The 17,051-nt window shown below is 39.3% G+C and overlaps 1 protein-coding gene across 1 annotated transcript in view; it reads left to right on the forward strand.

Moving 5' to 3' along the window:
* The first annotated feature begins 15,190 nt into the window (after positions 1 to 15,190).
* SMLR1 (small leucine rich protein 1) overlaps positions 15,191 to 17,051 on the forward strand; it is a 174,474-nt gene continuing 172,613 nt past the window's right edge. Inside the window, 2 exon segments of the mRNA XM_070376450.1 lie at positions 15,191 to 15,270; positions 15,389 to 15,489. Of these exon segments, the coding sequence (XP_070232551.1) occupies positions 15,191 to 15,270; positions 15,389 to 15,489 (181 nt within the window).

Below are 17,051 nucleotides of genomic sequence, written 5' to 3' on the forward strand. Positions count from 1 at the left end.
GCTTCAGTCCATGGAATCACAAAGAGTCAGACACGACTGAGCAACTAACACACGCAGTATGTGCAGTTGACCCTTGAATAATTTCAGGGGTTAGCACCCCAATCACATATAACTACAGTAGGCCTGTATCCCTGTTGTGCATCTGGGATTCAACCAACCACAGATCACACAATACTTCATTTTTAAAAAAAATTTGCTGTAAGTTGACCTGTATACTTCAAACTCATTTTATTCAAGGATCAACTGTATATATGTGTGTGTGCATGTGTATACTTTTCCATATTTATATTTACTTTGATTAAATTAATTTGTGGCAGATTAAAGGGAAATTTTGTATAATCTGCCATAAATTAATTTAATCAAAGTAAACAAACAATGTTACCAATATATTTGCATAAAGCTTTGGAAAATGCAAGTGCTCTTATCCAGACATGGCTTTCACTTGATTCTGGCTTTCTTGGCTGACAGCATTCATTTTAGTTGGTCTCTGTAATAGAGAGCAGGCCTTGACGTGTTATATAACAACTTAACTAACAGCCACCATGCCCAATGGAGCAAACCAGCCTGTTGCCTAGTGACTATTATCCAAGACAATCAGGATAAACAGCAAATAGCACAGATATTTTTGAACAAGCGTTTGTTGACCCAGATACAATATTTATATGACTTACTAGTTTCTCAGACAGAATTGGTCCCTATCATACCCTGTAGGACAGAAATTTGTTATTCCTTAATTATTCATTGCTTATTCCTAGAAACTTTTTTTTAATGAAGAAACCTTTGAAAAGGAGTAATAATAAGTTCCCAAGAGGAAGCTGAAATGTCCCTCAAGCTTTATTTTTTAATTCACATCTAATGAATATCTTTGCTGCAAAAGAGTTTGTAAACTCTCTAGATTTTATAACATGCTTCCTATCTTCTGGAGTGTTTACTTGTGACATTTATTCAATGGTTAGAAGTATCATAAGTCAGGGCGAAAGCAGAGTATAAATTTTGTGGTCTGCTCAGGTCATTTTGCTGGGGATTCTGTACATTGGAAATGTCACCCTACACATTGCCAAGGCTCAGTGAAGGCTCACTGCCTTAGGGGCCCTTCACAGAACAAAGTTTTCCAGGGTCTCTCCACAGGGACCTTGTGAGCTGATTTGTGAATGACTGCACAACTCTGTTGTAATTTGTTAACATGTTGTGTTGTCATTGCTGGTTTATACCTTAGTTTCCCCAAAGATTATGAGCTACTTGTCAGAGGGATATGGCCCATTCATTTTTGGAGCATCTTGACTGGAATACAATGTATATTATATGGAATTTGAAGGACTAAAATAAGGCCTTTATTGTGCTTGAAGATAGTCTGATAAGGAAACTGTTACGGTCTGAATGTGTTTGCATGCTAAGTCCCTTCATTCATTTCTAACTCTTTGTAATCCTCTTGACCAGAGCATGCCAGGCTCCTCTCTATGGGATTCTCCAGGCAAGAATACTGGAATGAATTGCCATTCTCTTCTCTAGAGGATCTCCCGGACCCAGGGGTCAAACCCCAGTCTCTTACATCTCCTGCGTTGGCAGGCAGGTTCTTTACCACTACAGCCACCTGGGAAGCCCAATGTTTGTGTTCCCCCACAATTCACATGTTGAAGTTCTAACCCTCTGTGTGATATGATAGCATTTGGAGATGGGGCCTTAAGGAGGCAATTAGGTTTAGATGAGGTTCTGAGGATGGTGCCCCATGATGAGATTGTCTTTATAAGAGAAAGAAACTGGAGCTTTTCTTTCTCTCTCTACCATTCAAGGCCATAGCAAGATGGTGGCAGTCAGTAGGCCAGGAAAAGAGACCTCTCTAGCACCCCACCATGCTGGCACTCTGGTCTCACGCGTCCAACCTCAAGAACCAAGAAAAACACATTTTGGCTGTCTAGGCTACAGAGTCTATGGTGTTTTGTGATGACAACCTGGGAAAATTAAGAAAAAACTTGTTTTTAAAAGTTCAGGTCAAATTATTTGTTTAAACACTTTGATACTGTGTCATTTACTATAGCTACCTCTGATCAATGGGATTTCAGAGCAAGAGTATGAAATTTTATATTTTCCTTTATATACTTGGGTACCACTTAGCTTTCTAAAAAGCCATAAACTTGTCTTTACTTCTATAGTTTAAAATATAATTGAAAGTATAGGAGTTCTGCCTCCTTAGTGCACTAAGCAATGCATCAGTCTCATTCTCCGAAAGTCCTAGTTTGAACAAGGGGGCAGTTCCTTGGGCTTCCCAGATGGCTCAGTGGGTAAAGAATCCTCCTGCAAAGCAGGAGACGTAAGAGATGCAGGTTCGATCGATGGGTGGAGAAGATCTCCTGGATGATTCACTCCATTATTCTTGCCTAGAGAATCCCATGGACAGAGGAACCTGGTGGGCTATACAGTCCATGGAGTGACAAAGAGTTGGATATGACTGAAGCGACTTAGCATCAGTTCAGTTCAGTTCAGTCGCTCAGTCATGTCTGACTCTTTGTGACCCCATAATCGCAGCACCAGGCCTCCCTGTCCATCACCAACTCCTGGAGTTCACTCAAACTCACCTCCATCGAGTCAGTGATGCCATCCAGCCATATCATCCTCTGTTGTCCCCTCTTCCTCCTGCCCCCAATCCCTCCCAGCATCAGAGTCTTTTTCAACGAGTCAACTCATCCCATGAGGTGGCCAAAGTATTGGAGTTTCAGCTTTAGCATCATTCCATCCAAAGAAATCCCAGGGCTGATCTCCTTTAGAAAGAACTGGTTGGATCTCCTGGCAGTCCAAGGGACTCTCAAGAGTCTTCTCCAACACCACAGTTCAAAAGCATCAATTCTTCGGCGCTCAGCTTTCTTCACAGTCCAACTCTCACATCCATACATGACCACTGGAAAAACCATAGCCTTGACTAAACGGACCTTTGTTGGCAAAGTAATGTCTCTGCTTTTCAATATGCTATCTAGGTTGGTCATAATTTTCCTTCCAAAGAGTAAACGTCTTTTAATTTCATGGCTGAAATCACCATGTGCGGTGATTTTGGAGCCCCCCAAAATAAAGTCTGACACTGTTTCCACTGTTTCTCTATCTATTTCCCATGAAGTGATGGGACCGGATGCCATGATCTTCGTTTTCTGAATGTTGAGCTTTAAGCCAACTTTTTCACTCTCCTCTTTCACTTTCATCAAGAGGCTTTTTAGTTCCTCTTCACCTTCTGCCATAATGGTGGTGTCAGCTGCATATCTGAGGTTATTGATATTTCTCCTGGCAATCTTGATTCCAGCTTGTGCTTCTTCCAGCCCAGTGTTTCTCATGATGTACTCTGCATAGAAGTTAAATAAGCAGGGTGACAATATACAGCCTTGCTGCTGCTGCTGCTGCTGCTGCTAAGTTGCTTCAGTCGTGTCCAACTCTGTGTGACCCCATAGACGGCAGCCCACCAGGCTCCCCAGTCCCTGGGATTCTCCAGGCAAGAACACTGGAGTGGGTTGCCATTTCCTTCTCTAATGCATAGAAGTGAAAAGTGAAAGTGAAGTCGCTCAGTCGTGTCTGACTCCTAACGACCCCATGGACTACAGCCTACCAGGCTCCTCTGTCCATGGGATTTTTCCAGGCAAGAGTACTGGAGTGGGGTGCCATTGCCTTTTCCAATACAGCCTTGACGTACCTCTTTTCCTATTTGGAACCAGTCTATTGTTCCATGTCCAGTTCTAACTGTTGCTTCCTGACCTGCATATAGGTTTCTCAAGAGGCAGGTCAGGTGGTCTAGTATTCCCATCTCTTTCAGAATTTCCCACAGTTTATTGTGATCCACACAGTCAAAGGCTTTGGCACAGTCAATAAAGCAGAAATAGATGTTTTTCTGGAACTCTCTTGCTTTTTCCATGATCCAGTGGATGTTGGCAATTTGGTCTCTGGTTCCTCTGCCTTTTCTAAAACCAGCTTGAACATTGGAAGTTCACGGTTCATGTATTGCTGAAGCCTGGCTTGGAGAATTTTGAGCATTACTTTACTAGCGTGTGAGATGAGTGCAATTGTGCTGTAGTTTGAACATTCTTTGGCATTGCCTTTCTTTGGGATTGGAATGAAAACTGACCTTTCCCAGTCCTGTGGCCACTGCTGAGTTTTCCAAATTTGCTGGCATATTGAGTGCAGCACTTTAAGAGCATCATGTTTCAGGATTTGAAATAGCTCAACTGGAATTGCATCACCTCCACTAGCTTTGTTCGTACTGGTGCTTTCTAAGGCCCACTTGACTTCACATTCCAGGATGTCTGGCTCTAGATGAGTGATCACACCATCGTGATTATCTTGGTCATGAAGATCTTTTTTGTACAGTTCTTTTGTGTATTCTTGCCACCTCTTCTTAATATCTACTACTTCTGTTAGGTCCATACCATTTCTGTCCTTTATCGAACCCATCTTTGCATGCAATGTTCCCATGGTATCTCTAATTTTCTTGAAGAGATCTCTGGTCTTTCCCCTTCTGTTGTTTTCCTCTATTTCTTTGCATTGATCGCTGAGGAAGGCTTTCTTATCTCTTCTTGCTAGTTTTTGGAACTCTGCATTCAGATGCTTATATCTTTCCTTTTCGCTTCTCTACTTTCACAGCTATTTGTAAGGCCTCCCCAGACAGCCATTTTGCTTTTTTGCATTTCTTTTCCATGGGGATGGTCTTGATCCCTGTCTTCTGTACAATGTCACGAACTTCTGTCTATAGTTCATCAGGCATTCTATCTATCAGATCTAGTCCCTTAAATCTATTTCTCACTTCCACTGTATAATCATAAGGGATTTGATTTAGGTCATACCTGAATGGTCTAGTGGTTTTCCCTACTTTCTTCAATTTACATCTGAATTTGGCAATAAGGAGCTCATGATCTGAGCCACAGTCAGCTCCTGGTCTTGTTTTTGTTGACTGTATAGAGCTTCTCCATCTTTGGCTGCAGAGAATATAATCAGTTTGATTTCAGTGTTGACCATCTGGTGATGTCCATGTGTAGAGTCTTCTCTTGTGTTGTTGGAAGAGGGTGTGCTGTGACCAGTGTGTTATCTTGGCAAAACTCTATTAGTCTTTGTCCTGCTTCATTGCGTATCCCAAGGCCAAATTTGCCTGTTACTCCAGGTGTTTCTTGACTTCCTACTTTTGCATTCCAGTCCCCTATAATGAAAAGGACATCTTTTTTTGGTGTTAGTTCTAAAAGGTCTTGTAGATCTTCATAGAACCGTTCAACTTCAGCTTCTTCAGTGTTACTGGTTGGGGCATAAACTTGGATTACTGTGATATTGAATGCTTTGCCTTGGAAATGAACAGAGATCATTCTGTCGTTTCTGAGATTGCATCCAAGTACTGCATTTCAGACTCTTTTGTTGACCATGATGGCTACTCCATTTCTTCTGAGAGATTCCTGCCCACAGTAGTAGATATAATGGTCATCTGAGTTAAATTCAGCCATTCCAGTCCATTTTAGTTCGTTGATTCCTAGAATGTCGACATTCACTCTTGCCATCTCCTGTTTGACCACTTCCAATTTGCCTTGATTCATGGACCTAACATTCCAGGTTCCTATGCAATATTGCTCTTTACAGAATTGGACCTTGCTTCTATCACCAGTCACATCCACAGATGGGTATTGTTTTTGCTTTGGCTCCATCCCTTCATTCTTTCTGGAGTTATTTCTCCACTGATTTCCAATAGCATATTGGGCCCCTACTGACCTGGGAAGTTCCTCTTTCAGTATCCTATCATTTGGCCTTTTCATACTGTTCATGGGGTTCTCAAAGCAAGAATACTGAAGTGGTTTGCCATTCCCTTCTCCAGTAGACCACATTCTGTCAGACCTCTCCACCATGATCCGCCTGTCTTGGGTTGGCCCCACAGGGTATGGCTTAGTTTCATTGAGTTAGACAAGGCTGTGGTCCTAGTGTGATTAGATTGACTAGTTTTCTGTGAGTATGGTTTCAGTGTGTCTGTCTGCTGATGCCCTCTTGCAACACCTACCATCTTGGGTTTCTCTTACCTTGGACGTGGGGTATCTCTTCACGGCTGCTCCAGCAAAGCGCAGCCGCTGCTGCTTACCTTGGACAAGGGGTATCTCCTCACCTCCGCCCCTCCTGACCTTGAACGTGGAGTAGCTCCTCTTGGGCCTCCTGCGCCTGTGCAGCCACTGCTCCTTGGACCTGGGGTAGCTCCTCCCAGCCACTGCCTCTGACCTTGGACACAGGGTATCTCCTCTCGGCGGCCACCCCAGACCTCAGACGTGGGGTAGCTCCCTTGGCCGCCGCCCCTCGGGCATGGGGTCTTCCCGGCTTCTGCTCCTGACCTCGGACGTCGGGTAGCTCCTCTCGGCCACGCTTGTGTGCCGTCGCAGTAGGAGAGTATTGCTAACCTATAACTCTGTAGAAATTAACATAATTATGCAATCACTAAGTTATACAAAAGTTACAATATCAAAGAGAGCAAGAGAATAATCTAAAATAAAATTATTTCAAAAAGGAAGAGCTTGAAATAAAAGTGTTCAGGAAACAAACTGTGTGTCTGGAAGTTGATAAGCTCCATCTATAATACAATATCAGAAGCCAAGGAGCCTGGGACACACCAGTCATTCAACATCTCTTTCACTCAAGAAAAGACTGGTGTGGGATGTGGAGCTGGTGAATGAGTGTGCAAATCAAAAGAGAAAATAGAAGCATTTTCTAAGGTAAGGGGTAAAAGGAGGGGGGTGATTTGAGAGGGGAAAAAATCATTTTCCAGGAGTTTAAATGAGCTGAAGAACAGGCTATGACCTTCAAGAAAGACTTTCAAAAATAGATTTTTTGCCTCAGAAAATAATCAGAGCAAACCTTCTGTGTTTTCTCATTTTAAATTTAGACTCGATAAGTAAGCAACAGATGTATTTACGCTTGTATTGTCTGCAAGTGGATGGTGATTGAATTTTGATGCTGAATTGGACCAAATATCCCAAATGAAATTTTTCACATCAGCTATAAAATTGTAACATTTCACAAAGCCACACATATTCTGTTTTCACCTTGTACAGTTTTCCCACAAGTAAAGATTGTTTATTTCAAGGAGGGTAAATGTATTTCATTTGCAACCTTCATGTGTCCCAGGAGAAAAAGAGTTGCATGTCAGATACATTTGATTTAGGATCATTCCTACCTTTCTAAAGTGAAGGTGCACTCTAAATATTGATTCTTTTTTCATAAAAAATTCCCTATGTATCACCCTTCCTGAAGGAAGAGAAATAAGAAAGATTACAGCTGTCTTGTCTTTGTAGACCAGATACAACAAAAAATTGCTGGTGTTGATTGAGGTGAACCAAACTCAGGATCAGAATGCCTTTCTCTATTACAAGTGGATGCAATAAAAAATACCTTCTGACTCCTAAAGTTACCTGTTTAGATTCTTTCTCCTTTTTTATCCTTTCCTCCTCTGAGTCCTGTTAGCCACTAGCTACCTTTTCTCTGTATATGACATCATACACACATTTACTCACACATAGTATTTAGGAAAAATATCTAATTGAAGCTTTATTGTGGTTTCTTATAATTGGTGGTAAGTCATCAGCAAATAATGTGTCCCTGTGATGGTTAAAGTAATAAATTGGCTGCATGAATTTAAGGTATAAATCAACTAGCAGTTTGGGGCATTTGAGGAAGATCTTATGGACTTGTAGCAACTGTTGCTGTTTACTCGTGACCCGTGCATGCGTGCTCAGTCGCATCTGAGCCTTTGTGACTTGATGGACTGTAGCCTGCAAGGCTCCTCTGTCCATGGGATTTCCCAGGCAAGAATACTGAACTAGGTTGCCATTTTCTTCTCCAGGAGATCTTCCCGACCCAGGGATTGAACCCACGTCTCCTGCATTCCAGGCAGATTTTTCACCACTGAGCCATCAGGGAAGTCATGTCCGGTAGGGAAGCAAAATTTGCCACCCTCCAATGTATCTCTTTGGCATGAGAAAAGATGCAGAAGAATGCAGGATGTTTTTTATCTCCCCCTTAACTATCTAATCGAAGTTAGGTTGAGGGCCTATTCCAGGAAAGAGAACTATCACTAGAGATACCTATAGTATAATATGAAGTAGGTGTCTTAGACAGAGAGGAACCTAGCAAAGTCTGTTTGTCACAATTCCTCTCTGGGTCCCCCTGATTCTGCATGCCCCAGCAAATGTTTACCAAACATTTACTGTTTATTCATCTTCCTGTGAATTGCCTTCCTTCACGTTAAAGTCCCAGACCCCAGTCTAGAATGACATTAGAAACCTCATTTTGTATGTCTTTGCTATCTCTCATGTTCAGATTCTTCATATGTATGTTACTAGGCTTGATTTTCTCCTGTTAAATTATCAGTTTAATTCTTAAACCAGCCAGAAGAACCTAAAAAATAGATGAAAGTTGTTTGTTTGTTTTTCTCCTTCACTCAATCAAATTTCCCTGGCCATGAGACTCTGTACTGTTCACCTTCCTAACTGCCCCTCACTGGGTAGCCAGCTGCAAGTTTCAAAATATAAAAGGAAGAGCCTGCCTCCACTCAGATATAGGTAAAAAGAGGATAATCGTTCCTGACTTAAGTCTCTTCATCACTACATATGGCACACGTAGGCGGTGTAAAGATCAAATGTTCAAAATTATAACAAACATTATGCAAATGTGATGTACAGTAATATTGTCATAAAATGTCCAGTAATTCTCCATGCTCCCACAACAGCTTGATAAAGCTATCCTGCTGACCAAAGACAGTTGATCTGCAGGCTGTACATTTATATTCACTACAAACTTCCTTCTGTGCTGTGTTCAGTCACTCAGTCCTGTCTGATTTTTTCAAAATCATGTCTTGTTACCACACATATCACTAGGGATTTCACTGGCTTTCCTATTTTAAGTCCCCAAATTAAAACAATTTCTTTTAAGGATGTGATTCAATTCTGGAGACTTACCTATAAAACAGTGTTAGGTTATTCACCAATACAGCATGATGTATGATTGGAGAGTTTCAATGTAATCATAAAGTGGATCCTTGCCCTTTCTACTTGCCCTTCAGTCCTTTGAGTGTTCTGTTCCAAGGCTGATCACCTGAATCAATTAGAAGTAAGCTGTATTCAGATAATTAATAAATAACTGTGTTTATTATTAAACAAAAAATTATTTCTTTAACCAAAATAATTGTATGAGTTTATACACACAAGTACAAATATATACAGGTAAACATACTTGTATATATTTGTATATATTGTACAAGTATATATTATATACTTGCACATATAGTAAACTCTGCCAGTGCAGGAGACGCTGGAGACATGGGTTCAGTCCCTTGGTCAGGAAGATCCCTTGGAAAAGGGAATGGCTACCCACTCCAGTATTCTTGCCTGGAGAAGTCCATGAACAGAGGAGCCTGGTGGGCTATAGTCCATGGGGTTGCAAAGAGTGGGACACAACTGAAGCAACTTAGCACACACAGATTACCAAAACAGGCTAAGCAAATCCTCATGTGCAAGTGGCCTGAATAAAACCAGAAGTTCTTCCTTTAAATTGGAAAAAGAAACACGTTAGGAAATACACTGAAATCAAAAGAATAAGTTACCAATATACTTGATTTCTTTGTCTCAGGTGCAATATTGTGTTTGATCTTTAGTAGAGATATACAGGAAAAAAGAGCTCAAGTAATTTATGAGGGTTAATTAGAACTCTCTGGAATAAGTGTCAATTTGGTTAGCAAAGTATTTCTCAGTGATATAACCTCCAGAAATTGGACTAGCAGTCTTATAAATTCTGTGACCTATGTGGTCATGGTAAAGGGGAATGTTAAGACTTCCTCCAACTGCACAGTGGGTCTCTGATCACAGAATGGGTGAAATGAGAAAATATAAGCCCAAACTGTGTGAAGTCACGTCGACCAAATTGGTGGAAATTTTTTCACAGCCATGATATTATTTTGATGGTTCCACTGGAATTGTGATTAATTTGGAAAACAGCACCACATGCATTTTGCTTAGCATGAGTTGTATTTTCAAATTGTCGTCTTATTCTGTTGGTGAAATTGTTTGGAAAGCCCCAAACACTGCTTCTCTCTATAACTGTGCTTGGCATGGTGATAATTAAAAGGAATCGATGGAAACACTGAAGCAGAAAAAGTAAGTTATATTCTCTGACCTAATCCTAGTCATTGAAGCATATTAAAAATGAAGTCAGAATTTCTATCTTCTGTATATGCCTGGCCTTTTTTTTGGTTAATTTTTTATTGGGAAATAAAACACCTCTGCCAAAAAATGCAAAACAGCAGCTTTGATTTATCACAAAGGAAGCACTCTAATAATCTGGTGAAGAAATAGAATATTACATGTCATTCAGAGCCCATGCATAATCCCTCTTACTCACTGTTCCTTCTTTTTCTTCCCCTCAAAGGTAACCACTAACTTGATATTTAACTTAACTATTTGCTTCCTTTTCAAACTATGATTTTACTACTTAAGCAAAAACCCCTAAACATTAGTTCAGTTTTCCCTGCTTTTGAGCGTCCTGTAAGTGAAATTATACAAGATGTCTCCTTTTGCATCTGGATTCTTTTGTTCAACATTTCCATACAACTGCATTTAGCTATAGTTTTTTTAATCTCATTGCTTTTTAGTATTTTGCCCTATGATTGTATCATGATCTATCTTTCCATTTAACTGCTGAAGAACTTTATAAACTATACTCCTAGGACTGTTCTTATAGATGTATCTTGCTATACATAAGCACACATTTCTAGAAGTGGAATTGTTGGTTCCAGGGTATGTCTATCTTCAACCATAATTCTTTCAAAATGTCTTCCAAAGTGGCTGTTCCAATTTTCCAATTTATACCCCCAAGAACAGTATATGGGAGCCCCGACACCTCCATGTTCTCACGTCACAGTTGATGTTTTCATATTTGCAGGAGTTCTTAAAGTGTTCTGAGGTTGATCAAAAGGTACCAACTTCCAATTATAAGATCTGGGAATGTAATGAACAGCATTGTGACTGTAATTAACAATACCATACCACATATTCAAGAGTTGTTGAAAAAGTAGATGTTAAAAGTCCTCATCACAAGGGAAAAATAATTTATAATTATGCAAAGTGAAAGTTGTGGTAATCACTTCACAGTATACACATATATCAACTCATGGTGTACAACATTACATGTTAAATGTTAATTATATCTCAGTAAATCGGGGGTGGGGGATGTTCTGGATTACAGTGCTTTGTTATTTATACATGTTGCCAGTAATCATAACCCAATTTGTGGCTGCTTTTTTTACTCACTTAATAGTGCATTTGAGAAACTCAAGGTCTTAATTTTTTTAATTAATTAATTTATTTTTGGTTGCACTAAGTCTTCTTTGCTGCTGACAGGCTTTCTCTAGTTGTGGTGAGTGGGGGCTCTGCTTGGTGGTGGTGCACAGGCTTCTCATTGCAGTAGCTTCTCATTGTGGAGCACAGGCTCTAGGCTCAGGGACTTCATTACTTATAGCTTTGGGCTCTAGAATGTGGGCTCAGTACTTGTGGTGCATGGAATTAGTTGCTCTACCACTTGTGAAATCTTCCTGGACCAGGGATCAAATTCATGTCTCTTGCATTGGCAGGCAGATTCTTGTCCACTGGACCACCAGGGAAGTGCTTACCTTTTTGTAGTAAAGTTTGATCAATCATCTCCTTTATGGTTAGTGTTCATGTGTGTGTGTGTACTGTTTAAAAATTCTATTCCTACCCATCAATAATGAAGATTTAGCCTCATCTTATCTTTTAGAAGATTTATTGCCTGCTTTTCATATTTAGATCTACAGTATACACAAAAGTGATTTGTGTGTGTGATTTGAAATAGAGTCAAATTTCTCTTTTTCTCATGTTGGTATAAATTTCTCCCAGCACCATTTATTGAAAAGACCATTCATTCTCCACTCCTCTACAATGTCACCTGTATTTGTTTCCTCTCTTTTTTCTCTAGGATAGCATAAATAACCACAGTTGTCTCCTAAGCTATTGGCTATTGGCATTCCATGCTACAAATTCATTGCTTTGAACAAGAAATGGGGAAGTTTAGGTTTAAAAAAGCAAGTGAATTTGCACATATGCCCATCCCCAAATTTCCTTGTATATACTTCTAGAGCATTTGCACAGAACTCTGCATGCCTGGCATTTTATGTAATAGGCTCTGCTCCTACTAAGTATCATGTATGTTCACTGTAGGGCAATGAATGAAATTTCCTGTTGTCAGAAACTGAGCACAGCGGGGTTGGACTTGCTGAGCAACAGGGTTCTGACGTGACTTTTTTACTTTATAAAATTCATGCCTCTAAAATGCCTTATGACATTTGGAAATCTTGTGTCTATCTTAACATGCACCATATGCCCAACACCACTGCTGACAGATAAGAATAGAAGCTATTATGTATTGAAGCATTGTGTATTGAATCTAGGGTAAAATTGGTATAGAACTCTCTCAGGTAGAGGTATGGTTTGAGTGATATTTGCCCTTAGAAGAGTAAAAGACTACAGATGTTTTATTGTGTTCAACATAAAAGAAGCAGAAAGAAGAACACAGAGAACTCATTATAAAAAGTCTGAAATAATCTTTCTTTTAATTTTACCTACTTGACCTTCTAAAACTTCTCAGTTCACTTACTCCATCTTATACTATTAGTATTTCATTGTTTTAATCTTGAAAACAAATTCAGGGAAGGATTTTGGAGATATATTTCCTTCCTCTCATGCTTCTAACTCTGTGTTCTGTTGTGATTAATTTGGAGAATAATAGCCTTTAGGTACTTGCCTTTTTAAGTTTAAAATTTTTCTTTTTTCCTTCAGCATTTCCAGGCTCTTTTGGAATGCTTTTATCTCTAGAAGTCAAAATATAATATCTTTTGATCAGTTGGTTTAATTTAATGCTCCCCAAATTATTCTGTTATATTGAAAATTGTGATTCATTTATAAGAATCCACTTAATTTTCAACTAAGGCAATACCAAGAAGAAAGAGAAAATGAGGTAGAAATGCTCAAATGATGAACTGGGAAGAGAAAACATTTTGCAAATTTGAGTGTGGGCCATGAGATTGTGCTACTAAGTCATATTGGAATTGTAAACTCTATCACTAAATAGTCTGAAGAGTCTGCTGATATTTATTTTGTATTGGTATATATGTGCTTGTGTGCATATATAGGAAATATTACTGACTATGTAACAATTTAGTAATATAAAAATCTATTGCATGTAATTTTTTCCAAACAACATATTATCACTCATTAAGTATCTGCTGCTGCTGCTGCTGAGTCGCTTCAATTGTGTCCAACTCTGCAACCCCATAGATGGCAGCCCACCAGGCTCCCCCGTCCCTGGGATTCTCCAGGCAAGAACACTGGAGTGGGTTGCCATTTCCTTCTCCAATGCATGAAAGTGAAAAGTGAAAGTGAAGTCGCTCAGTCATGTCTGACTCTTAGCGACCCCATGGACTGCAGCCAACCAGGCCCCTCCGTCCATGGGATTTTCCAGGCAAGAGTACTGGAGTGGGGTGCCGCTGCCTAGTTTGTAATTTATATTATTAACAAGATTTGAAGTCTTCCAGTCTTTGAACTAAAAGCCCCTAATGGTTTAATCCTATTTGATAAGTATGACAACCCACATTAGATCTTGTTAATCGGCTGAACCCCAATACAAAATAAAAAGTTTAAAAAAAGACAACAAGTGGTCAAAACGTCAGATTCCATCTAGTTTGAGATATGCATAAGTCACACTTCCTCAGTGGCTTCCCAGATCTATTTTAGGATGCTTTCTTAACAATACCAACTTCATTTTGATTTTCCTTTCATAGCACGGAAGTATACTGACTCCTGTAAGAAGGTGTAAGGATCATTCTATCTCCTTTATCAGTGTCTTTCAATAAAAATCCTTATTTTAATTTGCTGCTCAGCCTGAGTCCACAGATATATAATAAGCTATTTAGTACAACAGCATCTTTATTTTAGAACTCTAAAAACATATATCATCTTTGTGCCTTGCAGTGACATTAGATGGGGTGTATGTATAGGCCTAGAGCACAGGCAACTCTGGAGTCGGCCTACTTACACCTTCTTACAGGAGTCAGTATACTTCTGTGCTATGAAAGGAAAATCAAAATGGAGTTGGTATTGTTAAGAGAGCGTCCTAAAATAGATCTGGGAAGCCACTGAGGAAGTGTGACTTATGCATATCTCAAACTAGATGGAATCTGACCTTTTGACCACTTGTTGTCTTTTTTTAAACTTTTTATTTTGTATTGGGGTTCAGCCGATTAACAATGTTGTGATAGTTTCAGGTGAACAGCTAAGGGATTCAGCCATATATGTAAATGTATCCATTCTCCTCCAACGCCCCTCCCATCCAGGCTGCCACATAACAGTGAGTAGTTCCACGTGCTATACAGTAGGTCCTTGCTGGTTATCCATTTTAAATATAGCAGGACCATTTGTTGTCTTAATGCAGGCATCCATATCATCTGTATAATGTTCCAAAAACAGGATTCTCATTGGACCCCTACCTTACCCTTAAAGGACAAACGTTTTCTTTGATGCATGAGTCAATCATAATTCTTGCCAGACAACTTTGACAAACTTGTGACTTTTGCCTGTACAAGCCCCTGACATTTTCTCTTCCCCCAAACACTCTCATTTTTACCCAAATCTGTGCCTCCCAAATTGCAATTCCTAAGTTACCCAAATAAAGCTCTTTGTTCTTTGAAGCTTCCATATAGATTACTGCTCAGCAAAACTCACAAATTAACTTAGGACTCCAAGGCAAATAAACAGACAGAAGACTCAAGTCCCTTTACCAGAATGATTTCATAAGCCAGAATAATAGCTACCATTTTTGAGTGATCCAAATGGTGCCAGATACTTTACATCTGTTATTTCTAATCCTTACATAAAATGTGGAAAGTTCAGTTCAGCTCAGTCGCTCAGTTGTGTCTGACTCTTTGCGACCTCATGAACTGCAGCACGCCAGGCCTTCCTGTCCATCACTGTTGGGAGGTACAGTGCAGAATAGCTTTGAAGGAGAAGGTCCTCGGGGAAATGGCGAAGGGCAGAAGTACCCAGGCATTGTGTACTGATAGCTGAAAAACCTTTCCTGCTTTTGGCTATGCTCGGCGCCAAGGTTTAATGATTAAACATTAAAGACGTTGCTTGAGAAAATGGGTCATGGAACAAACACATGGGTCGTTAAGAACGCGCTGGTCTTTGAAGTATCTTTTACTGATTATGTCTTAGCCCTGTACGTGCTCTGCTTGCCGTTTCTCCAAGCTCTTTGTTCCTTGCTCCTATAAAAAGGCTCGACTGCAGAAATAGACTTATCAGTCCTTGCAGAGACTGTCCAAGTGTTGTTCTTTCAGGCTCACCGTTTCCAAGTCCTGGGAAGAAAATTCCCACAAGTGGCGCCCAAACAGGGACTTGATAGAAAGACTGAACAAAGCGGTGAGCTCTGCAGAAAGAGGTAAGCAAATGAGACAACATAGCAGTAAGATTCCTTTCATTTCTGTAATACATCACTTTCTGAAACAAAATGGTGTTAATGTTTCAAGAGATAAGTTAAATGACTGCTATCATATTTTACTGGAACATAATCCATCGTTCCCATAGGAGGGGACACTCGATCTAGACATATGGAAAAGGGTTAAAAATAATGTTTTGCGAACATATTGGCAAGGAGTCCATATTCCCCCTCAATGGTGGGTTACATGGTCACTTATATGGGCTATCATAAAACAAATTAAAGGACACAATGTTGATTTGGAAGTGGAAACTATTCAGTCTTAACATGAATATGAGCTTGAAGAACAAGATATGCAAGGTGCTTAGAAATATAAAAATGTTATGCTCAATCAAAAAAAAAAACAGCTTGAAGACGTATATATAAAAGATATATCAAAACCAAAACCACTTAGAACAGAGGTCATTTCATTCAACAGACAGCCCAAATCTGAGGTTTTTCCTTCTGCTCCACCTATAACAACAGTTACTAACCTCACTAGTACTAACCATTTCATTCCTCCTCGGGAGATGCCTACTTGCGCTTTCGCTTTCCCAATACAGTTTGATCAACCTGCCCAAGGCCAGAATGCTTGGGCTAGTTTAGATTTCGGAATGTTATCTAGCTTTAAAAAAACATACACTTTGTATGGACCTACTTCTTCTTACTATGTAAAATTCCTCAGATGGGCTGATCATTAGATGCCATATGATTTTTTTCAAGTAACAAAGATGGTTCTAAATCCTCAACAATTACTTCAGTGGTAAATATGGGTTAATGATAAAGCCCGACAAATAATGATTGACCAACAATCTCATGGTAACCCTGCCAATTTAACCTATAATATACTCACTGGAATAGGAGCCATGGCAAATATGACTGCACAATTAGCTAATATTACCCCTCAGATGTTACATTTCATTAAAAAAATTTCTTACAGAACATAGACAAAAATTGATAGTATTACCTCTGATGGTTCATTTGTCAAGATTACCCAGGGACATGAAAAAAAAATATGCCCAATTTATAAAAAAATTAAAAGATGCCATCAAAAAATCTATCAAAGATAAAACCTTACAAAATATTATTTTCAAACAACTTCCCTTTAAAAATGCTAATAAAAAATATCAATCTATACCTAGACCAATTCGAAAAACCAATTCTCCTATAAAATATTTAAAAGCTTATAGAGATATCAAATCTATGTCCCATAGAACAAAACTAGTGACACTAAAAACTTTTAATGTACAAAAGGCTGCCAATGCTAAATGTTTTAACTGCAAAAAAGTCGGCCATATGAAAAAACAATGCCACATGCCAATACAAACAACTAAAAATAATACCACTTCTAAAAAAAAAAATAAAAAGCCCCCAAGAGTTTGCCCAAAATATAAAAAGAGATTCCATTAGTTAAATAAACATCGTTCCAAATTTGATAAAGATAAAAATACATTGACATCAGAGACACAACAAAAACAACAGGAAAACTAATAAAAGGGCTATCCTCTAGCCCCACTACAATCACC

The sequence above is a fragment of the Bos mutus genome, chromosome 9 (genome assembly GCF_027580195.1).
Source record: "Bos mutus isolate GX-2022 chromosome 9, NWIPB_WYAK_1.1, whole genome shotgun sequence".
In the NCBI taxonomy this organism is placed as follows: domain Eukaryota; kingdom Metazoa; phylum Chordata; class Mammalia; order Artiodactyla; family Bovidae; genus Bos; species Bos mutus.